This window comes from Nipponia nippon, unplaced genomic scaffold (assembly GCF_047370975.1).
Source record: "Nipponia nippon isolate SJK-2023a ecotype South Korea unplaced genomic scaffold, ASM4737097v1 scaffold_48, whole genome shotgun sequence".
NCBI classification, from domain to species: domain Eukaryota; kingdom Metazoa; phylum Chordata; class Aves; order Pelecaniformes; family Threskiornithidae; genus Nipponia; species Nipponia nippon.
The window spans coordinates 733,994-758,131 of NW_028262367.1; the positions used below are offsets into that span (position 1 = coordinate 733,994).

Sequence of the window (24,138 nt, forward strand, 5' to 3'; positions counted from 1 at the left end):
CCCAGCACACAGCCCCTGGGGTGCAGGGACCCTTCTCTGAAAGACAGCCCTGGGAACCCATGGCTGTACACCCAGCTTCACACCCTGCAGTTGTCCCCATGAAAAGGCAGCAATCGTGTCCTGTCCCTCTGACAGTGCAGCAGGGAAGCCCTGCTCTGGAGCATGTTCTTCTCCTCTACAACACGGATACTGTAAGTCAACCTGACAGATCCTGTCAACTGTGGGAGGTACCAGCTTTAGGAGATTCCTACAGCCAGAGACTTACCGTGTCAAGGGCTGTGAAGATTTCACTCCTAGTGAGCTCTCACAGTGCTGACTGCCTTTAACACCTCTCTCTGCCTGGCTCCTCTCCCCTCGGTGCCTGCAGGCAGTGCCCTCAGCCCTGCTGTGCTTCGCAGAGGAGCTGCTCCTGGGCAGAGCTGTCTCTCTGCAGGGCTGCCCACTTGCCAGCAGCTCCCTCCAGCCCAGGAGCCCAGCCCAGCTCAGCAGCAGAGGCCCAGCCCAAGGCAGCACTTTCTCTGCCTCTCTGGGCTCCCTCCAGGTGTCCCTGGGGCTCCAGGGGAACCTGCTGTGAAACAGAATGAAGGAATCACTGATGTTCCCCCTCTCAGCTGGGGAGAGACACTTCTTTCCAGCACTGTCATTTCATGTATCAGAAGAACAATGAGGCTTCAGAATCCTATTTTCTTGTCCCAGCATTAGGCAGGACACACAGACAAGGACAGGGTGTAATCTCTTTTATCCCTCCTGCTGATGGAAGCGATTCAGCTCAGTCAGTTGAGGCATCTCATTCTGGGTCTGTAGTCCTGGGGCTAGAAGGGGACACAGCTCCCTCCCATGCCTGCCACAAACGCACAGGTGATGGGGTTCCCCTTGCCTTAGTTCAGATGGGCACAAAATAGGCACCTGCTGCTTGGGAGCCACTTGTCTCAGCTCCCGTGATAATTACTGGAGATGGAGGCCAGGAGTGAGGTGTTCAGATGCAAACACCTGGTGACATTTGAGGTGCCAGAGCTGGTCCAAGAGACATGGAGGTAACTACATGTTCTAATGTATCCGCTCTGAGAGACAGGGTGGTATCTGAGGCATCATTTCTGAGCAGGAGGATGATTTCCTTTGAACAACTGAGATGACAGCAGATGCACACGTTTAGGACAAGAGAATCTTTCTCTATTTGTTATTTTCTGGACAGCCTGCACAGGGATTCAGCTGATCAAATGGACTCATGGACCACAGGGAGAGCTCAGTCTCTCTCTCTCTGATCTCCATCAGCTGTACTTCCTAGAGCTCTCCTGACTATCATGAGAGTTGTCTCGTTTCATCCCCACATTGCCTACCAGATTTCAGGACGGTTACTCAATTTAATGGCCAAAGAAAGGCCTGTAGTGTTATGTGAGGTGCCAAGGCTTTCACAGACAGCTACATGCAGCTGGCAGGGACAGCACTGGTCCTGCACAGGAAAGCTGCCCCCCTTCAAAGCGTGTGTGTGACACACAGCCCAGACAGCACTGCCTTTGTGCAAGCCACCGATTGCCACCACTGCCCTGCAGCAAGGTCTGTCCCTGCTCTAGCCAGTAGATGTAGGACAGTGCAGGAATAGGAAGCACATCGCACTGGGGTCTCCACTCGTCTGCCTACACTCTCAAGCTGCTGGTTTTCCTCTCGGCCACCCTTTACTCACCCCCTTGATGGTACAGGCAAGGAACAGAGCAGCAATGTTCACAGTGTGCCTGTCAGCAGCACCTTGCTCTTGCTGGAGATCAGCTTCATCTCTGCCGAACACCCTCAGGAGCAGCGTAGACACCACTGACAGCAGTCAGTGGTCCTCAGAGAGGGTCTCCTGGTCATAGAAACTAAACCCCTGCTGCTGGTACTAGCTGTGCAACCAATTGCTGACCCACAGGATCTGTCCAGTCCTCAAGCCTCTCCCCCTCCCCAGCAGGACTGAGGAGAACACTGCCCGTGCCACCATGCCCATCACCCCCAGAGCCATACAGTCACACTCAATCCTTTGCAGGTTTGGCTGTGTCATTGGTGCCTACAGGGAAGAGCAGCACGGGGCAATAGTCCAAGGTTTGGAAAAACTTTAGCAACCTCTCAAGACTGCACCTTTTGATCAAGGACAGTGGCCAGTGCTCGTTAGAAGATGCTCGAGGTTAGTAGCAGCTTGTTGGAGTCAAGGAATCCTGTAGCCATCCTTACCTGGCAGCAAAAGGCACCCTCAGCTTCCTCAGAGGGTCCCTAGGAGTCCACCAAAGATCTTAGTCATTTTCAGGACACTCTTGGACAGAAGCCCTTAGGAAGTTAATGGGAATTCATTGTTCATCCCAAGGTGAGCAGGAGGTTAGTCTAAAGACCTCCCAAGGTCCCATCCAACCTGAATGGTTCGGTGTCCTCACTGTTCTTCAAACACAAAGGTGTAGTTTTCTGAGGATTTGCCAATGTCTCTGAGTTCCCCACAACCCATCTGGCTTCTTTCAAAGCCCTGTTCACCTTCCTCTAGCACCCAAGATGTCCTAGCCCCAGACTCGCTTGAATCCTCACATGCTCTGCTCTCTCCCTGCACTACCATGTGTCTCACAAACCCTTCCCTCTTCCCCTGCAGTGACAGGACCTCAGCCCAGGAGGTCTGTGCATCCTCCACGCTCATCCATGTTTCCTGAGCTCCATCCAAGTGTGGGAAGTGAAGGAGGTAAAGGGAGCATGGTCAGCTCACGGTGCATGACTGAGCACAGCCATCCTCAGCAGCGGGCATTCCCTTTCTCCTAGGGGATGCACACCACATGGAAATGTCTGTCATCCCTGATTTGCAGAAGAGGGGTCTTCCCTCCTGACATCTTCCCAGGACAAACCTCCTCCTCTTCCCCATCCACACACATCAACCGCTTTCCATTTCTGGGCTTAGATATGCTTAAGGATTTGCTAAAGCCATCAGCCACCTCCTTGTTTCTCACTGACATCCCTCCACCCTCTCGCTGAGACCTGCGCACAGCCGGTCAGTGTTGCTTACAGCCACTCACTCTTCAGAAGTGGCCTTAAGCTTCCTGGATCTTCCTGGCGCTTGTTAACTATCTTCCTGGCTCCCTCCAGAGCCCATGGCAAACTTTGTTGTCTATAACAGGGCTTTTACGACCATCCGTTATGAAATCTTTGTCTTTTTAGGATCTTCTGTGCAGAAAGAGTAGCCACAGAAAAGTACCAGATACGCCACCAGAGATGCCAGTAAGAACCAGGTGAGCAACACCCAAGGCTGGGACTTCCTGGCACAGAGTCTCTCCTGCTTGTCACCTTTTCTCATGGAAGAAACCGGAAAACTGTCCATGCCATGGAGCTCTGCAGAAGGAAAATGGAGCTGTACCTAGCACCAGGTGACACAAGTGGGATCAGCAGGGAGAGACGACTTCTGTAGGGAAGGCTTACCAAGGCAGTACCCTGGCTTCACCCAGATAAAAAATAGAGACCAGGCAGCGTGCTGACGTGATGGGGAAAAGTGTCCTGGGTTAAAAGAGTGTGGATGAGAGAAGGCTGGAGAGACTGGGTTTGCAGAGATTTGAGGGAGTACTTCCCAGGTCTGAGCAGCCTGAGCTTTGGAGACGAGGAAAAACAAAGAAGCTCTCAAGGATGTTTTGGAATTAGTGGTACTGTCCCTAATAGCAGTAACAGGACAGTGCTGTAAGGGAACTCCTTCATATTCTTGATGATGAACTGAAGCTCTTCCATTTCATCTTTACTTGACAAAATAGCTGTAAGTTCTCCGTGATTAGCCTCTGGCATGCAAGTCTTAGAACAATGCTTTTTCTCTCACTGCTAACTCTCTGTCATTATTTAATGCTTACAGCTCTTAGGCAGAATTGCCCTTAAATCATCTCTGCTCCATCTGTTTCTCACAGTTTCCATCAGGACGGGGAGGTGGAATGGGGGAGTTGTTTTGGTTTTAGCCAAAGGCATCCAAGGGACAGATCCCAGGTTAGTGAAAAGGCACAAAGGAAGGCACAACCTTGATGTGGAGCACACCGCCACGACACCGTTACCTGCCTTTCCAGTCTCTGAAGTCCTAACTGTGCAGCAGGGAGCCTGGAAGCTCTGAGCTCCCTGCATCTGCCCTGCGTTTCAGCATGTAAAATGAAACTAACCTAGTCATCAAGTTGGTTTTGGTTCTCTTCAGAGCCTAAGGCACCGCATGGGTCAGGAGATTGGCCAGGACACATGAAGAGGAATCACGCTTCTGTGGACAAAAGCGTAGCTGTTCCCAGGAATCCCAGGTGGCATGGCATACCGATTCCTGGGTTCAAGGAGCTGGCCAGGTGCCTTGTCTCCATGTCTGCAATGGTGGCTTCCCACCAAAGGGTGGGGTATCACCAAGCCCAGGGTCAAGCTGGCTGTGGCTTTGTGGAGCTGAAACCTGAAAAACCTCCAAACATGGAAATAAAGATGCTCTCTGGGTGTCCTGCTGCAGGGCAGCACCACCTGCCTTGTCAGTGTTTCCTAAGGTCCAGGGTGAAGCTCCCGGGAAGAACTTGGTGGCTGTTGCCTCTGTCGTACCATCTGACACCGCAGAAGAGCTTGGCTCCACCACCTTTCCAGGTAGGTGTCACCTGCTTTTAGACTGCCCTGTGCCTCTCCTTCAGCAGACTAAAGAGGCCCAGGTGCCTCCACCTCTCCACACAGCTCATGTGCTTTAGGCCCCAAAGCCCATCATGACAGACCTCCTCTGGACCTTCTCTGGTTTCTCCATCCTCCTTTCAAAATGGGAACCCCACGGGGTCCTATGGCATAAGTTTTATTTAGGTAGAATAATAATTTTGACAGAGTTCAATGAATTCAATGGAATTCAACAAAGTTTAAGAGTGGTTGCTCAAGGTTCAATAAGTTTGATGACAAGGTTTACTCTACTAATTACTGCATGGAAGAAACACACAAAGGAAAATTGAGTTACACTCGAGTTCAAATGATCCACAGAGAGACCAGGGATACAAAAGGGTAAGGAGGACCCTCCCGTTGAGTCACGAGGTTCAGAGTAGACCTCCTTGCTTTCTAAACTGCTGATGGAGCTTAGGTGCGGCTAGGTCCAATCTTAGTCTCGGACTTGGACAACGATTTATGTCTAAGAGCTTATATAGGCAAAATTTGTCAATTCAGCATGCAATCAAAGTTGCCCAGACAAAATCAAAGTTACCATGCTACAAGGTTATGCAGGATATCAGTCTCTTACCAAAGATCTGTTGTTGGTAAAAGGTCTGTCTGCCTCGAGGAGCAACCTTGAGAGGTGTCCCAGCTCAAGGGGAGATCACCGCCAGGCACCCACGCTGCCTAGCAGGGAGAGCTCAAAGGCGGCTCACTGAGGCTGTCGTATTTATAGGATAAAGTGGTTGGCTTGCAGTCAAATTACATGCGATAGGAAAGGTATGCAGGAGGCTCCTTGTACCCCCCAGTTTCTTTGTTCCTTGATAACTGAGTCTTGGAATAGCCACCCACTATTCCCGTGTCAGTCGCATGATTGGTCTTCCAAGCTCATACACATCATGTACCACTCGGCTCCTTTGTGGGTTTTCAGAGAACAGACAGAAACTAGAGTTCATGGCCTGGCTACGGCTCACGCCTTTACCTCTTCTGAAGCCTGTACCAAACTACTGCTAGTTTGGTTAAGAGGTCGAGTGCATCCATCACAACTGGCTGCACGCAGGCCACATAAGGATTTTTCCTATGTGCAAGCAAAGCAAAGCATGATCAGTTTTCATAAACAATAAAACGCGCTGTGTAACCACAGGCTAAGTACAAGCTGTCTCTAAGGAGGTTGCCTTTCTACAACGGATAATCTTATGAGAAAGATTTTAGATAGAGAGGTACAAAAAGATAGATATAAAAACAACTAAAGTGTTGGCTAAAGAGACAATGAGACTATTGAAAGACAGGCAAGCTTTTAACTCCCTGAAGCTCAAAGCAGCAGCTGGGTAGGTGAGAGGTATCTGAATGAACAAAGAATAATGGGAGGGGAAAATTAGAGACTAATGGAACTGGCCTTTGTCTAGAGAGTCTGCATCTGCAAAGATGGCATTAGAAATGGTCATTGTATGAGGACAGGTGAAACCGTTTGAAAGATTAGAGAAACTAAATACACCATATAACAGGCAGAGGAGTGATGCTGAAGTTACAGGTGAAGATCAATATTTCTTTCAAATATGCCTTTTGAAAGGTCATGGGATTGGTAGAGGTCTCTTGTGAGTGAGGACAAGCAAATGGTGCACCCGTCTTTGAAAGAGGCCAAAAGTGCAACCCAGGGAACCCCAGGCTGTACAAGCTCACTTTGGTGAGGAGTAAACCATTGAATGAGTGCTTTTGGGTGACATTCCTGGGTGCCCAAAAGAGAAGAGCATCGTCGTGGACTTCCCAAGGGTAAATCATGCCTCGCCAGCCTGGTTGCCTTCATGATGAAGTAGCTTCGTTTGTGCATGAGGGGACATCAGGTGATGTCATTTACCTCCACTTCAGCAAGCCTTTTGGCAAAGTCTCCCTCAATGTTCTTGTACCCAAGTTAGGCCATCACAGTCTGGACGGACAGACAAACAGATGGGCAAAACACCGCTTGGATGACAAGGCTGAGAGAGCAGTGGTGAAGGGGCCAGACTCTACCTGGAGGCCAGGGGACATAGTGGGGTTTGGTGAGGTGGCACAGGTGACTCCCCTGAGCCCTGTGCAGTTTAACACCCGTATCCATGACCCAGAGGAGGGAACCCTCACCACATTTTTCAATGTTACTACCATGGGAGGACCATTCCTGTGCCTTAGGGATGCCTTTCAGGGGAAACCTGAGAGGTGGGAGGAATGTCCTGTGGGGACCTTCATGAAACAGAAGAAGGACAAAGGCCAGGTCCTGCACCTAGGACAGACTGGTTGGGGCCTGGAGCACATTATGGAGAAGGAGAGGCTGAGAGAGCTGGATTTTGCAAAATCCCTCAGAGTGAAACCCTGGAGCAAGGATGCAGGCCAGTTGGTGGGATGTCAATCAGTGGATTTTTCAACATTTGTTGAGACAAGGCCATGGGCACCTGATCTAGCTGGAGGCGTGTGAGAACTGGCTTGGCTGAGAGACCAGCTGTGGCAAGAGCTGTGGGACTTGGTGTGTGATAAGTGTCAGTAAGAAACAGGTTCAATTTTTATTAATACTGGTGATGGAGTTGGATCTATCACGGAGCCCCAGAGGAGGAGACAAGTGACCATTCAGCAAAGATCCCTTCTCAGGGTTGGGTGTACGGCCAAAGATGGAAATAGCCTGTGTGTGGGACTGATGTGGGACAGTTTTCCCAGGGCAGCTTTCTGGAGGTGTCCAGGGGACATGGCAAGGACTGGGCTTCTTGCTTATGCACCTTTGGTGCCTTGCTTCCTTCATGATGACGCCTGACTCTGCACTGTGAGCACCCTGCTTGGTGCCCCCACCCGGCACACTCACACGGCTTAGCTCTACACTCGTGCTTTCCTTTCCCAGGCATTTTCCCAGCTCAGCCCAGACCCTCTCCAACTGTCCCCACATCCCCTGCCTTCTCCCCAGCCCAGCAGAGCAGCCCAGTCTGGGCTGGCCTCATGGCAGTGCCCACCACAGGGTGCTGCAGAGCTCTGGGCCCTCACCCCACAGCCCCAGCCCCTCTGAAGGGCACAGCAGCTCCTGGGGGGCAGAGAGGCTCTGTTCAGAGAGGTTCAGTTCAGGCTTCCCATCACCCCAGGGGCTGATGCTGGCCCCAAAGGCACGAGGAAACAGAAGCTAGGCACTCTCTGGCTCTCCTGAATTCACATTGTAGGTGATGCCCAAACCTGACTGAATTTACCCCAATCTCTACCTCCATCAGCCCCACTGCCCAGGACAGCATGAGAGACCTGGGACTCCTCAGGTACCTCCCCTCTGCCTGTTGGGTTCCTACTGACTCCCATCGCACTGTCCTTGTTTTGCATACCTCAATTTAGTATTTTGCTTTTGAGGGAGATCACATCTGAGGGTGTTTCACCTTCTGAGCCTCCATTCATTCCAGCCCCAGGGCACATGGTAAGTCCCCATCCTCTCCTCTCCTCACCCCTCCAAATTCATTTCCAGGGAGTCTGGTATATGCCATCAGTCCTGTCATACATGAAGAAACCTGAGGAGAGAATGGGAGCTCATGGACCATCTCCCCTGCTATTGGACACCCGAGAGAGCTTTTAAATCCAGAGCATTTGGCTCAGTGGAACGCAATGGTAACATGACCTTAACTCCCAAAACATTGAGAATGGAAGGAGAACAGACACCTTAAAAGACCAATTCCTAGGACATATTCTTTGCAGCACCTTTGGAGGAAGAGCCAAGCCTTGAGGCCCTGGACATGGGAGGTTCTGTTTTATTGAAGAGCTGCTATCTGACAGGCTACATTTGATACAGTGGGTACAAGGGCCAGACATAATAAGATCAAGCCTCAAGACAAGCAGTATAAACCCACAAAATTCTCTATAATCAGGATTATCACAAGAGAAAAAAGCAGACTGATGGACTAAGATAAAATCTGAGAAATGTGCAGGGAAAGGGAGGCAGGTTATTGTCTGTGAGACAGCGCCCATTGGGTAAGTTTAGATAGGGCATCATTGAGCTCCTGGTTCCTCAGGCTGTAGATGAGGGGGTTCACTGCTGGAGGAAACACTGCGTACAGAAATGATACCACCAGTTTGATAACTGGGAAGGAAATGGAGGGGGGCTTCACATAGGCAAACAAGGCAGTGCTGACATACAGGGAGACCACGGCCAGGTGAGGGAGGCACATGGAAAAGGCTTTGTGCCGTCCCTGCTCAGAGGGGATCCTCAGCACGGCCCTGAAGATCTGCACATAGGACAACACAAGGAAAACAAAACACCCAAAGGATAAACAGGCACTAACCACAAGAAGCCCAGCTTCTCTGAGGTAGGCATCTGAGCAGGAGAGCTTGAGGATCTGGGGGAGTTCACAGAAGAATTGGTCCAGGACATTGCCTTGGCAGAGGGGTAGCGAAAATGTATTGGCCGTGTGCAGGAGAGAACTGAGAAACCCAGTGCCCCAGGCAGCTGCTGCCATGTGGACACAAGCTCTGCTGCCCAGCAGGGTCCCGTAGTGCAGGGGTTTGCAGATGGCCACGTAGCGGTCATAGGCCATGACAGTGAGAATACAAAATTCTCCTCCAATGAAGAAGAGAAAGAAAAAGAGCTGTGCAGCACATCCCAAGTAGGAGATGGCCCTGGTGTCCCACAGGGCATTGGCCATGGCTTTGGGGAGAGTGGTGGAGATGGAGCCCAGGTCGAGAATGGAGAGGTTGAGGAGGAAGAAGTACATGGGGGTGTGGAGGCGGTGGTCGCAGGCTATGGCGGTGATGATGAGGCCGTTGCCCAGGAGGGCAGCCAGGTAGATGGCCAGGAAGAGCCAGAAGTGCAAGAGCTGCAGCTCCCACGTGTCTGCGAATGCCAGGAGGAGGAACTCGTTCATGGAGCTGCCATTGGACATCTGCTGCTTCTGGGCATGGAAACTGTCAAAGGAGAGAAAAGAAAAAAAATGCAGAGAAGCTTCTTTCAGCAAAATTTCATTCATTCATTGTGCAATACCTAAGGGTGTTTTTCTTTCCTGGGGGACTGTTACAGAGCTCTGAGGCTTCAGCTCTGGTTTGTGCTGGCTGAGTGTGCTGTGCAGAGGCATGCCCTCTCCCCAGGGGCTCCGGAAGGGTCAGCCCTGCTTTCCAGCAAGGACCCATGGAGGCAGCAACAGCCCCGGGTGTTTGGAGGGAGGCTTCCTGGGGAGGAGTTCCCTGTGCTGCACTAGAGCGGAGGGCAAAAAGCCCAGAAGGACGCTTTCTTCCCCAGAGGAAGGTGGGAGATGAGGCGCAGCAAATGTGTCTCAGTGTTCAGACACCCCCATCCCACTTGGGAAATGGTCTTGGAAAGGCTGGAATTCCCCCATTGCCCTGTTGCTCTCAGTGCAAACCTGCGTCAGTGCTCCCATCCAGGAGGGCTGCTCTGTCCATCAGCCTGGTGCCCAGCTGCTCTGGGCTTGCACCACTCTCAGCTGCAGGACGACTGTACCCAGAGGTTGCTCTGGAAAAGACACTGGAGTGTCCTGGGAGCAGAGGGGTCCTGTTCCAGGTGCAGAGTTCAAAACACCTCTCCTTTCCAGCACAGCTCTGCGGAGTATGATGAAGAGCACAGGGCAAGGATGCTGATTGGCATGGGCAGATTGGGTGCTCTCAGACATCTCCTAGGTCCTGCAGGAGAGCTGTGCCCTTCTGGAGGGATACTCACAGCCCCGCAGGACTCCCTGTCCAGCATAATCAGGTGTCTTAAGGTGCTGTCTGCTAAGGGAAGCAGTGCCTCATTGCCCAAGCACTGAGTGCAGTGTCTGGAGCCTGGAAAATGAAGAGAGGGCTTGGGCACCTTGGTCCCATGGAAACACCTCCAGGGCAGCGCCCTCCAGGTCAGGGCCAGAGCAGGCACTCCACACCCCCACCCCTTGCCCCACACCACCACCGTTACTGCCAGGGACCCCACGAGCAGGAAGAAGAGCAGCACAAGCAGGGGGAGGAACAAAGAAGAACTCTGTGACTCTCCTCCTAAGGGAAGCAAGGAGAGGAGAGGCGGCCGGGCACTCAGGAAAGCCTTCTCTTTACCCAGCAGAGCACAGCACCTCCCAGTTAGCAAAAGCCCAGGGCAGTCGCTCTCAGCCCCTTTGCCCTGCAGAGGGAAGCGGCCACGTGTCAGGAGAGATGCCCCTCTGCTGTGCCAGAGCTCTGGCTGCAGAGGAGGCAACTCCTGCCCTGGACCACACAGCCTTGAGGGCAGAGGCTGTGCTGGGTGGGAGACGAGAACAGGGGTCTTGTGCAGAGGAAGGTGTCTGCATTGGAGGGCATGACAGGGAGCTTCCCATATTCTCCCTCCCATGCCATTTGGGGTTGGAGGTTCCTACAGCTCTCTGCCCATGTCTCTGCTGCCTGGAGGTGTTTCTCTGCCCTCCAGTTTTTCCCTGTCAGGGATCACAGACCCCATCACCCACTCCTGTCTGCTCAGCTCTGACCTGAAGAAACCTCCCAGTTTCAGGCACTCTCTAGAGGTACTCCCCGCTTGCAGGCAGTAAGGAGCAGGTCAGAGAAACCCTGCTGAGGCCAGCAAAGGTGATGCTGGTGCTCTCTGGAGGTAGAGGAGGGGATGGAAGCAGTTGCCTTGGCTCCTACCGGACCTACTGATCTCTCAGCGTGGCAGCTCAGGACTCTCAGGCTCCCTCGCCAAACACAGCAGCGCCTTTTCCCTTTGTCCTGAAACAGCAGGAAACTGGAAGCACGGCCTCAGGAAAGCTCTTTAGCTGTAAGGTATCCCCTGCCTTGCTCTTCCTCTGCAAAAGCCCCCTCTGAAATGCCCTGGGCAGCTCTGGCTGCACACCCTGCCTTCACCCCTTCCCCCTTGTCTAACATGAGCCCCTGGGCTGGGAGGCCTCCTGACAGACCCTGGAGGCTATGAACGCTTTCGGAGACCCTTCCCGCAACGGCAGCTGCATTGCCCTGCACCAAGAGACTTGGCATGTCAAGGGCTGGAAAGGTTTCTTCCCTTGCAGCTCTCCTCTCTCCTCCCACTCCAGGCTGCCTTTAATCTCGCTCTGCCCTACTCCTTTGCCCAGAGCCCTGCTGCGCTTGGCAGAGGAGTTGCTCCTTGGCAGAGCTGTCTCTCTGCACTGCTGCCTGCTTGCCAGGAGCTCCCTCCACCCCAGGAGCCTGTCTCAGCCCCGGAGGAGGGCACCTGCCCAAGACGTCACTTTCTCTGCCCCCCACCCCACTCGGCGCTCCCTCCAGGTCTCCCTGGGGCTCTCCAGGAACCTGCTTGGGAAGAGACTGAAGGAATCACCGATGTTGCCTCTCTCACCTCTGCAGAGAGGTTTCTTTGCAGCAGTGGCCTTTCTCCTCTCCCAGATACAGTTAGGTCTGAGAATCCCCCTGCCTTGGCCCATCATGAGGCAGGACACCTGGACACTGCCAGGGAGGCATCTCCTTTAGCCATGCTGAGGGAAGGCAATCAGCTGAGTCAATGGGGGCCATCTCATGCTGGATTTGTAGTGCTGGGGCTGGAAGGGACCTCAGCTCCCTCCCCTGCCTGCCACAAACCCCCAGGAGGTGGGATTCCTCTTGCTTCTGTCATGGTGTCTGTTACAAATAGGCACCTGCACTCCCTTTCTATGGTCGAAAAGTCATTGATGGAGATGGAGACCAGGAGTTGACTCACAAGCCCCTGGTGACATTTGAGGTGCTAGATGTAGTCCACGATAATGGAGCAGTACTGAGAGACTGGGAAGCATCTGGGGGCATCATCCTGCAGCCTGGTGAGGATCTCTTGGTGTGGGAACCTCATCCATCATTATGGCACCACCTGCCACCCACTCCAGCATGCCTCTGCTGGGAAGCAAAGCCTTTCCACACACGGGGTCCCATCTCTGGGCACCAGGTTTCCATGTGACAAATCTGCCCTTGGCCCTGGTGCCACATCTGAGGTGCTGCAGCCCAAATGGGCACCAAAGCCCACAGCCTGGGGCACAGAGAGCAGGAGCCCCCTGTGCCATCACAGAGCTGTGACATCAGTGGAATGAGAGTTGAGTTAGGGAAGGACAGCTCCCATGGCTTTTGTGGTTGCTGGAGATACAGTGTCCTGAGGAGAGACTGACAGGGGAGATGAGAAGTGGGGGATGCCTTGTGTGATGTCAGGGCAGCTCAGATATATGGAGGTTCTCTATGGGACATGTTACAGGTTAGGCAGCAGCTTTTTTGTTGGTCAGCTTCTAACTGAACCACCCAGTGTAATGCTCACCTGGACCTGATACTCCCAAAAGAGGAAGGGCTCGTCAGGGATGTGAAGACCAGTGTCATCCTTGGCTGTAGTGACCAAGAAATGGTTGTCTCCCGGATCCCCAGGGAAATGGGGAAGGAGAGAGCACAAACACCATACATCAGGGAGTGATAATGTGGTCTGTTGAGAGCAGTGGCAGATGGGATCCCATGTGAGGGCCCTGAGAGCAGCCATAGGCCTTCATGGCCCTGACCAGCCTCACAGGGAGCCTCCACCTGCATCTCTGTCCATGGGCCCAGGAGACCATTGAAGCTCAGGCCTGAGTTTCAGCCCCAGCTTGATCTATACGGTAGGTGTATGGGTCTCCAGACACAGCCATGGACACAGCCTTGCCTGTCCATGGACCTTACTGATACAGACTTGCAGACTCACTTCCCAGTTTGATTCTTTATGGGATGTGCAATGGAACGGCACCGTAGCCCTCCAAGTGCCAGACCCCAGCTGATTCATGGAGCCCTAAGGACCTTTCTGCTGCCTTACCTCCTTTTGCTTAGTCAGGTTTTGGGAGGAGAGAAAGGCAAAGCAGGTGAGATTTCTGGTGCCAATGACTGAAATGGGGGAGCAGAGTCTTCCTATATGAAATGATCTAAAGGCTACGCTAGTTCACAGCTGTTGTCTTCAGCTCCTTTCTCTGAGGCCTTAAATCATCGGCAGTAACCTGGAAATGCTGAGATTCCTCCATCTCCCTCTCCTTTAGCAATGAAGTTGATAGTACCCATGTCAGAGGCTTTCAGTTCTGTTTCCAGCCTAAAGCACCCCATGCTCTGGAGATATGCCAGGAAACTCGCATAAGGATCCCTCTCCTCTGGACAAGAAGGTGGATATTCCCAGGAATCTCAGGAGGCATGGCATACCCATAGCTGTGTTCAGGGAGCTGGTCAAACACCTCATCTCCATTTCTGTAATGGTGGCCTAGACAGTGGCCTGGTTCATGTGTAAACTCTCTCTCTGGATGCTGACATTTACTGAGGAACCTGGTCTGACCTCAGAGTTCACCCTGCTTAGAGCTGGGTACGGGACTACCAACCTCCTTAGCTCCCTTCCACCCTGAATTGTCCTGTGAGCATATGATGTAGAGACCCTCACCTCCACCTTAATCTTTTCTCATAGGGCACATGGTCAAGGCTCAGGCTCCTGGAAGAGTTGGTGGGAAAGAGACTTCAGAGGGACTCTAGTCCAGCCTCCAGGCTAGCTGTGACTGCGGAGCTGAAACCTGAAGAGCTCCAAAGGTGGAGGTCACAGCAATGCTCCTCCTAGTCCATTTTACCTTTCCTAAGGCTCAGCCTAAAGCTGCCAAGAGGCAGTTTGTGGCTGTTGCCTCTCTCACACCATCAGCCACTGTAGAAGAGGGCTTGGATCTGTCACCTCTCTAGGTAGGTCTAGGCTCTTATTAGGTGGCCCCATGCCTCCACTTCAGCAGGCTAGAGAGGCCCAGTTCCCTCAGACTCTCCTCACACCTCCTGCTTTACGCTCCTCACTCCATCTTGGCAGACCTCCTCTGGACCCTCTCCAGTCTCTCCACTTTCCTTTTGAAATGCAAAGCCCACGGGCTCCTATGGCAACCATCATGACTTGCAGGCCCTTCTCCTCAGGGCACTCCTTAGCTGGTATGGTCACTGCCCGTGCTGCTGCATGGAGTTGTTCTCCAGCTTTTCCTTCTAAACCTTCAGGTTTCTGTTGGCCAAATCCTCAGATGTGTCAAGGTCCCTCTGGACTGAACCTCCAGCAGTCAAGCACTGAAAGTACATGTGCTGATGTCCATCCTGAGTCATGGTGCCTTTAACAAGACCGTAACTTAAGCAGCTGCAGGACACTGCTGATAAGAAAAGAGTACTAGTGTAATGGAGTTGCTAATCAAGGTAGAAAGCACTGTGATAACCACCTCAGAAACAGCAAAGGTGGGTAAAAATGAGGAAAGGCAGCGCCAGTGGGGAAATGGTGAAAAGGGGTGGACTTTTTGCAGGGGTGGGGCTAAGGCTGGTTCAAGAGTAGCACTTGAGAGGTGGGAAATTAATGAAAAGGAAATGAAAGCAGGTGAAGCAAAGGAAATGATCAGGGCTGTTTGGGGATACCTGTCAAGTAGCCCTGCATCTGAGCAACACAGCCAGGAGCAGGACAAGAAAGCTGCAGCTGCTCTGACTGTACTGACATGTGACTTTCTTCCATGGTCACAGGAAACCTGAGAGCTTTTCTTACCGTCACCACTGCCTTACTGAAGTAGGATTTACCGTTGGTAAGTCCATGCTGACTGCTTTTGGGTGCACTCTTCTCTTTTAGGTGCCCAGAGAAGTCACCCAAGAGAACTCTAATTGATGGCAGACTCCTCACCAAAGTGAGCTTGTACAGCCTGGGGTTCCCAGGGTCACACCTTGGGCCCCTTTCAAAGAAGGGTGCAACATTGCCTTGTCCTCACTCACAAGAGACCTCTGCCCATCCCAAGTCAAAAGGGAGATTCAAAAGAAACATCGATCTTCCCCTGTGACTTCGTTACCACCATTTTGCCTGTTACACGGTCTGTTCAGTTTCTCTAACCTTTAATATATTTGCACCTGTCCTGATACAATGGCCATTTCTGAAGTCACCTTTGCAGATGCAGACTGCCTGGGCAAGGGCCCTTGCCATTTTTCTCCAGCTTTCTCCACCCCTTAATCTTTGTTCATTCAGATACCTCTCACCTATGCAGCTGCTTGGAGCTTCAGGGAGTAAAAGCTTACTTCTCCTTCAACAGTCCAATTGTCTTCTTAGCCAGCTGTTTAATTGTGTTTTTGTCTATCTTTTTGTATCTATCTAGAGAAAATATTTCTCATAAGATTATCCCTTGTCGAAAGGCAACCTCATTAAAGGCAGTTTGTACTTAGCCTGTGGTTACAGAGTGTGCTTTATTGTTTATGAAATCCAATCATGCTTTTCTTTTCTTTGCTTGCAAATAGGAAAAATTCTTCTCTGCCTGTAGGCAGCCAGTCCTTGAAGGAGAGCAGGTGGGACATGATGCAAAGGACCTGTAGCATGCAGCTGCTGACTTCAGGGAAGAAGTCTGATGTAAGGAACGGTGATCTAAGTCCTAGGGGGCCAATGTCAGAAACGGTGAGCTTTGGGAGGGAAGGAGCAAGGCTGTCCATACGATGTCAGACCTCAAGGAACTCATTCTCCTACTGGTCTGTACCTCCTGAGGAGACACTCTGGATCATTATCATCTGGAGAATGCTGCTCCAACCTCTTCTCTAAACTAAAAGGTAATAAAGTATTCTTTTTAAAAGAAAAAATAATTCTTATTAGGTGCACTTTGAAATCTTCCTCCTTAACTACACTATGAAACAGCTCCAATTAGCGGTACAAGTCTTGAAGACTTGAAGAAAATTACAGAAAGATAAAGAGCTCGTTAGGGCATTTGGGGCTCATTCCATGAACCTCAGATACTGAGAGAAGACTGAACAAACTGCTCAAGAAGTCCAAGTCAGAAGCTAAACCCAAAGTACCTTGAAGCATTAATGGGCCCCACTGAGGACCATTACTGACAAAGCCTCCCCAGGGACTTGTTAGAGCAGATAATTGGAGGCCATGATTGCAGGTAGGCAAAGGCACTGTGCAGGTGCCTGTAACGCTGAGCCAACCCTTTGCTTTGTTTCATGAAGCAGAAAGGCCAAACCCTGACCCCCAGGCCCTGGGAAGGCAGATCCTGAGACCCTCAAATTAAAGTTCCATCTCACCAGCCTTGGTGGCAGAGGCAACTGCTGTAGGCAAGACAACAAAGACCCCAGTCCTGTTGGTCCTCTCAGCCTCACTAGAGCCCTTGGCCAGATCTACTGCGGGTGGTCCTATCAACTGTTCCATGCCTGCACCTCTTTCCCTTCAGGCTGCTGACATCCTTCTTGCTTTCCCACCTACCTCTCACCCCAGCATTTCTAGACCTTCACTGATGGCTCTTTACTCTCACAGGCCATTCCTTGAAACACAAAGCCATGGGCTGATCCAGACTCCCTCTGGGTCACCTCTTGCACCGCAAGGCTACACTTGGAGTGAGATTTCTTTTTTCTCACATCCACTCTGAACCTTCCAAGCTGCTCTTTGTGGAGGATTCCTTCTCTTCCCACTACCAAGCAAAAGCTCCATCATTTCTGAAAACACCCTTCAAGCAGTTGCACGCTACTACTATAGTGCCCTGAGCCTCCACTTCCCCAAGCGAAAGAAGCCCAGGTCCCTCAGCCTCTCCACACAGGCCCCAAACCCCATCCTGCCACATCTCCTCTAGAACCCCTCCAGTTCCTCCCCATTCCTCCAGACCGGGGAGCCCCACACCCAGACACACTAGTCCAGATGTGGCCACACCAGTGCTGAGACAAGGGCGATGATAACTCCCTTCTCTGGGTGCCCATGCTCCAACCAAGGCAGCCCTCTATGCAGCTGGCTTTCTTCATGGTGAGCAGGTACCACTGGCTCCTATGGCGTTCCTCTTAGTGCCCACGCCCTTCTTCTCAGGGTCACTCCGGAGCTGTTCAGGTCCCAGCCTGCCCTCATGTTTGGGCTTATTCTACCCCCAAAAAAGCACGTGCGACTTCTCCTTGTAAAACTTCCTGAGGTTTCTGTTGCCAGATCCCAGAGTTTCTCAAGGTGCCTCTGGAGTGAAGCTCTGTTGGCACAGCTGTTGCTGTGTACGTACAGATGGCCCACCAGCTTAGTGGTGCCTCTGACAAGATAACAGCATGAGGAACTGCAGGACACTGCAGCTAATAGAAGGAGGTACTGGTTTAATGGAATTGCTGACCAAGGCAGGAATTCCCATGATGACAAGCTCAGAATCACCAAACGAGGGTGCAAAGGAAGCCAAAGCAGGGCCAGGGAGGAAAAGGTAGAGAGAGATGTGCTGTTTACATGGGAGGGTACTGGGATGGTGAAGGGGAAGAAATTGTGAGTGGGGAAAGAGGGGAAAAGGAAAGAAAAGTTGAAGCGAAGGAAATAATGAGGGTCTTGGAGGGGTAGCTGCCAAGCAGCCCCGCATCTGGGCAACAATGCCTGGAGTGGGACAAGAAAGCCACAGATCATCTGACCAAGTCTCTTTTTGGCTGACTTCAATGGTCACTGGGAACCCGAGTGCTTTCCCTCCCATCTTAAAGGAAAGATCTGTTGTGGATGGAAGCACAGAATCATTCATGCTGGAAGGGACCTCAAGAGATCTCTAGGCCAACCTCCTGCTCTCAGCAGGGTCAGCGATGGGCTCAGAGCAGGTTGCTCAGGAGCTTATTCATTTGAGGCTTGAAAAGCTCCAAGGATGGAGATGACACAAGCTCTCTGGGAAATCTGCCTCAGTGCTCGAGTTGTTTTGATGGGGAGAAGGATTTTCCTCCCTTGTTTCAGCTGATGCCCAGTGGCCCTCATCCTCCCATCATGCACAACAGTGCATGTCCTCTCCTCTCCCCTCCTCTCCTCTCCTCTTCTCCTGGCTTTGCACCTTTGCAGCAAAGGCAGACAGTGGCAACCTGGGCTGCGTTAGGAAGACCACTGCGAAAGAGTTGGTGCAGGTGATCCTTCCTCTCTGCTCAGCACTGCTACAATTTGTCTTGCTGACTTCCCTCAGGGTTTTCTACCCTACCACCTCACTCGCACTGCAGCCAAAGCTACCCTCAACTTCTTCCACCAGTCCTGCCTTGTCTTCATGTGAAAAACAAGTCCAGGAGAGCATTCCCCCATGTTGGGTCAGGGATCACCATCCACCTTCCCTCTAAACAAGGCCTTCTAGCAGAGGTCCATGGTCTTCAAAATCCCCAGTGACTACCTAAATTTGTGTCCCTTCCTCCAGCTGTCTAGAGGACACCTCATCCTCTTCCTGACCTTCCTCAGGCAGTTCAGGGATCCTGACCAGAAGACCATTGTACATCAAAGAGTTAGTCATCTATGTACTAGTAAATCTGAGTAGACCCAGGCCTGCGCTGTGCTGTGCTCCATGCACAGCTTGACCTTCAAGCCATGTTGTGCTGAGCATATTGCTGGGTTGCAGCATAAACTTGATTGTAATGAGAAGTCTGCAGGAAGCTCCCACCTGGTGCCGGTGCTTAGGCCACCTGCTTGTCCTTCCTTTTATCTGAAACTGCAACAAGGAATTCACATGTGAACCCCCTCTTTTGGGGCTTTCTACTGAAAGGATGACTTGAATTTTTTTCTTCTAAGAAAACACTGAAAGTGATGACAGAAGCAAAATGGGATAACCCTTCTACAGACGGGATCTGCAAGACTTGCTGCACCAGCTGACTGGACAGAAGTAACCTCTCCGTGATCGTCCAAGCCACGTGCCTGCTGCTGGCCTTTCAGCTTGTGCAGTAGACACAACCAAATCACGTGCGCACTGCTGTCCCATCGGGTACTCAGGTGGAAAGGACAGGACAACCCCTATCCAAGCCCTCTTCCTGCATGGGCCTACCAGGCACTTAGGGATTCCCACAATCAACTTGCCAACCCCGTGCCTTCTGCTGGTCTGTCAGAGACACTGGCAGATGTGAGCCTAAAAGCACGTATCCCAGCCATGAGTCCAGGGCTGACCTATCAGCTGCTTCAGAAAGAGGTGACCTCACAGTCCCATTCCCAGCCATGTTCCTGCTGCTGCCCTATCAACTCCAGAGACAGAAGTGACCTCACAGCCACCTTCAAGGCCTTGTGCCTCCTGCTGGCCCAGGAGATCCTGAGGCACAGCTGACCTCGCCATAGCATTCCCACCCATCCTTGTGGCCTATGAGCTGATCAGATACAGGTCACCTCACATTCCTCGTCCAGTGCCATGCGACTGTTCTGGGACCTCACGATCCTCCCCCTGCCCCAAGGGGCCAAACTGCTTAAGTTAGGGTTAGGAAAGGGTTGAAGGTGAGGGGATTAGAGCACGGGAAATAACGGCTTTGGAGCTTAGGTGTTGAGGTTAGGGTTTAGGGACTACAGCTCACCTTGCATGGTTAGGGATTAGGCAGAGGTTTATGGGGTAGGTTTGGTGTTCTGCTGAGCGTGTCTGGTTGGTGTTTAGGGTAGGGGCTACCTTTGTGGATGAGGGTTTTGTTTGGGCCTGGGGTGAGGGCTAGGTTTAAGGCCAGCATTTTAATGCTGGAGGTATGGGCAAGGGATTATGGGATCAATAGGGTAAGAGTAGGGGTAAGGGGTTCTGTGTTTGGGCTTTGGTTTAGAGGTAAACTTTGAGGTGAGGGATTAGAGCAGTGGATTCCTTGCAGGGTGAGGGGTAGCATTTAGGGGCAGGCTTAGGACTTAAGGTTGCTGGTTAGAAATAGGGTAAAGGCCTAACATGAATGTTTTTACAGACCGTTTTGCAGAGGCATCAACATTACCTGAATGGATCTTACCTCTTCAAAATCTTTCATTTCTTTTGGTCAAGCCCCTCTTCCCTCCCCCAAATCTACCATCTTCCAGTCCCAGCTACCCCTGACCTCCCCAAATCTTTCATCTTGTTGGGGACAGTAACGTAAGGGCTTTCAAGACCTCCAAGTGTCTGTCTGCCCACTGCTGGCCAGTCAGAAGTGCCCTCAGAGCCAGCAGCCAAGGGGACACAGTGTGCTGCTGTGCTGGAGAGGTCCCTGCTCAGCCACCCCAGCAGTGCTGGTGGCAGGTGATGCCCTCCCCCACCCCTGAGGTACTCTGCCTGCATCCCAGCTCATGCTCCAGAAGGGCTCCCATATCTCCTGGGATGCATTTCCCACACGGCTGCTTCAGCTACCCCAGGGCATCCTGGAGGCAGTGACCACCTCTGTGTGGATAACTGAAGCAAGGCCTGAATGTAGATCTTAGGACAAATTTGAAACCTCTGCAGAAAAGAACTCTTTGGAAGAGCTGAAAAAGTCTCCATTTCCAGCATTGCTAGGTTTTTAAATTAATTTTCATTATTTTTTTCAATTTTTTTTTTTTTTAAACAGCACCAAGGGTATGTACTAGCAAACTGATGATGCTCTCTTTCACTACATGAATAGTCTTCTGCAGCCCTTTATCAAAATAAATGTTCTTATCGATGGTTCAAACATTGCTCAGAAGAACTATATTTATATTGGGTTATCTTGTCTCTCTAATTCTGCCCCTCTGTCTTTTCTCCTTCCTCTGCCTATTCTGTCTTCAATGAGCTCTTCAACGGAACGATTCCTTGCACCATAGAATAACTGATGTTGGAAGAGACCTGAGCATTGTCTTATCCAGCTCTTCTGCTGGACACAGGGTGACCTAGATGAAGCATTTCAAAGGCTCTCCTTCCGCTTGCCCTCATCTACAAAGGAGCTGAAGGTGCGCTCCATCCCACCACACAGGGAGATAATAAAGATAATTCAGCAGTGTTGGCCCAAGTGCTGGTCACAGAGGAATGCCAAAAATGACGGGCTGCCAGGAGGACTCCGTACCACTGATGACATCGGGGCCTAATCGTCCTGCGTAACTCCCACTCACATCATCACCTACTTCTTCAGTCTAGGTACGACCAGTCTGGCTATAAAGAGACCACGGCAGACCATGTCTAAGGCCTTGTTAAAGTCCAGGTACGCAACACTGCCTACTTTCCCCTCCCATACATGTTCTGCAATCTTTTTCCTCTCCACCTCTGCACCAAGGTACTCCACCTGCAGCTTTACAAAGGTTTCAGGGGAAGGATCGTGGACAAAAAAGTCACTGCACGGTCCTTTATTTTGTTTAAACACACAGAGAGCATGGCTCCTCATGTACACAGTCCATGGATCACAAAAAAACAAGTGGATACCGAAACAGAAGCGTGATGAAGAAAGGCACTTTTTTATGGACAGTATTATTACAACTAAGAAAAGCTAAAAACAAACTACCAAAGAAAGTCTCAGGCTAAAATGAGTTACACTATGAGTGCAATGAGATTTGCAAAAAAAGATGGGCAGTTCATTGCTGCTTAGAAACATCCAGTCATAAGTTTCTTCAGGGAACCCTTGAGCTCCTGGTTCCTCAAGCTGTAGATGAGGGGGTTCACTGCTGGAGGCACCACCGAGTACAGAAGTGATACCACCAGATTTAAAACTGGGGAAGAGATGGAGGGGTGCTTCAGGTAGGCAAATATGCCAGTGCTGACATAGAGGGAGACCACAGCCAGGTGAGGGAGGCATACTGAAAAGGCTTTGTGCTGACCCTGTTTTGAGGGGATCCTCAGCACGGCCCTGAAGATCTGCACGTAGGACACCACAATGAAAACAAAACACCCAAAGGCTAAACAGGCACTAACCACAATTAGCCCCACTTCCCTGAGGTAGGCATCTGAGCAGGAGAGCTTGAGGATCTGGGGAAGTTCACAGAAGAACTGGTCCAGGACATTGCCTTGGCAGAGGGGTAGTGAAAATGTATTGGCAGTGTGCAGGAGAGCATTGAGAAAGCCACTGCCCCAGGCAGCTGCTGCCATGTGGACACAAGCTCTGCTGCCCAGCAGGGTCCCGTAGTGCAGGGGTTTGCAGATGGCAATATAGCGGTCATAGGCCATGACAGTGAGAAGATACAATTCTGCTATGATAAAAAAGGTTATCAGAAAGAGCTGGGCAGCACATCCTGAGAAAGAGATGGCCCTGGTGTCCCACAGGGCATTGGCCATGGCTTTGGGGAGAGTGGTGGAGATGGAGCCCAGGTCGAGAATGGAGAGGTTGAGGAGGAAGAAGTACATGGGGGTGTGGAGGCGGTGGTCGCAGGCTATGGCGGTGATGATGAGGCCGTTGCCCAGGAGGGCAGCCAGGTAGATGCCCAGGATGAGCCAGCAAGTCAGGAGCTGCAGCTCCCGTGTGTCTGTGAATGCCAGGAGGAGGAACTGGGTGATGGAGCTGCCGTTGCACATCTGGTCCTGCTGGGCATCAGCACTGTCCATGAAGGAAAAGACAGTCAAAGGTTGAGATTAGACTACTCTGAACAAAATGTATGACACTGTTCCTAGTGCTCTGCTGTGTGGGCGAGGAGACCAGGGGCTTGGTCCGGAGAACATGTCTGGCATGGCAGGGGAAGGCAGGGAGCTGCCTGAATCCTCCTTCCCCCAGCATTTCTGGGAGCAGCTCCCCTCTCACTCCCTGCCCATATCTGCTGCCTGGAGCTGTCAGTGCTAGGAGCTGTTTCTCTGTCCCCACATCTCCTCCCTGTCAGGGCTCACAGACTCCATCCAACTCGCTGTGTGCTCAGCTCTGCCCTGCAGACCCCTCTTGGCAGCAAGGCACTGCCCAGCGGCATCTCTGTGTGTGCAGGGGCTCAGCGGCAGCTCAGAGAAGCCCTATCCAGAACCGAGGTCTCAGTGCCTTCTCCAGAGTGGAGAAATAAATTCCCATCTCCCACTGCCCACCCAGACCACCAAGAGTGGAAAACTGAAAGCACAGATTCCTTCCCTTTCAGGACAATGTGGCTTTGATGTCATCCTTGAAAGTCTCCTCAGAAATGCCTTAGAAATGATCTGGAGCTGTGAGCAGCCCTGACGCACACAGCACCCTCTCAACAGCAGAAGGACCCTGCCCTGCCAGGGGTCACTCCTCCCACCCACAGCTTCTCCCCACAGCGCCATGGGCAGCTCCCTGGGCAGGCTGAGTGCTGACCCTGCCAGTCGGCAGAGTCCCTGTCCCAGCACACAGCCCCTGGGGTGCAGGGACCGTGCTCGGAAGGACAGCCCTGGGCACCCCTGGCTGCACACCCACCTTCACACTTCGGAAGCCGTCGCCAGGAGAAGGGAAACGCCATGCCCTGTCCCGCTGATGGTGCAGCAGGGAAGCCCTGCTCTGGAACACATCCTCCTCCTCTATGCTAGAGGACCACTGAGAGCCCTCTTGACAGATTGCATAAGCTGGGGTTATGTGCCAGCTTTAGGAGATCTTTCCAGGAACCACAGCTGTGTTGCCCTGCAGCCAGAGACTTACTGGGTCAAGGGCTGTGAAGATTTCTCCCACAGTGAACACTCAGCTCTCCTCCCACTCCAGATTGCCTTCTCTCTCTGCCTCGCTCCTCTCCCCTCGGTGCCTGCAGGCAGTGCCCTCAGCCCTGCTGCACTTTGCAGCTGCTCCTGGGCAGAGCTGTCTTTCTGCAGGGCTGCCCACTTGCCAGGAGCTCCCTCCATCCCAGGAGCCCAGCCCAGCTCAGCAGCAGAGGCCCAGCCCAAGGCAGCACTTTCTCTGCCCCTCTGGGCTCCCTCCAGGTGTCCCTGGGGCTCCAGGGGAACCTGCTGTGAAACAGGCTGAAGGAATCACTTACTCCCAGCAGTGTAATTTCTCTTAACAGAGACAAGAGTTCGGTCCTATAATAGCTTTTTCTTGTCTTTCATTAGGCAGGAC

At 51.9% G+C, this 24,138-nt stretch overlaps 2 protein-coding genes across 2 annotated transcripts; both read right to left on the reverse strand.

Annotated features, from left to right (window-relative positions):
* Positions 1 to 8,555: 8,555 nt before the first annotated feature.
* Positions 8,556 to 9,491, reverse strand: LOC148052436 (olfactory receptor 14C36-like). The gene has a single exon (XM_087730139.1). The coding sequence runs from the start codon at positions 9,489 to 9,491 to the stop codon at positions 8,556 to 8,558; it is 936 nt and encodes a 311-aa protein (XP_087586265.1).
* A 12,255-nt stretch (positions 9,492 to 21,746) lies between these two features.
* LOC148052437 (olfactory receptor 14A16-like) lies at positions 21,747 to 22,670 on the reverse strand. Its single transcript, XM_087730120.1, has one exon. It carries the CDS (start codon positions 22,668 to 22,670, stop codon positions 21,747 to 21,749), a length of 924 nt encoding a protein of 307 aa, XP_087586246.1.
* Between the last annotated feature and the right edge of the window lie 1,468 nt (positions 22,671 to 24,138).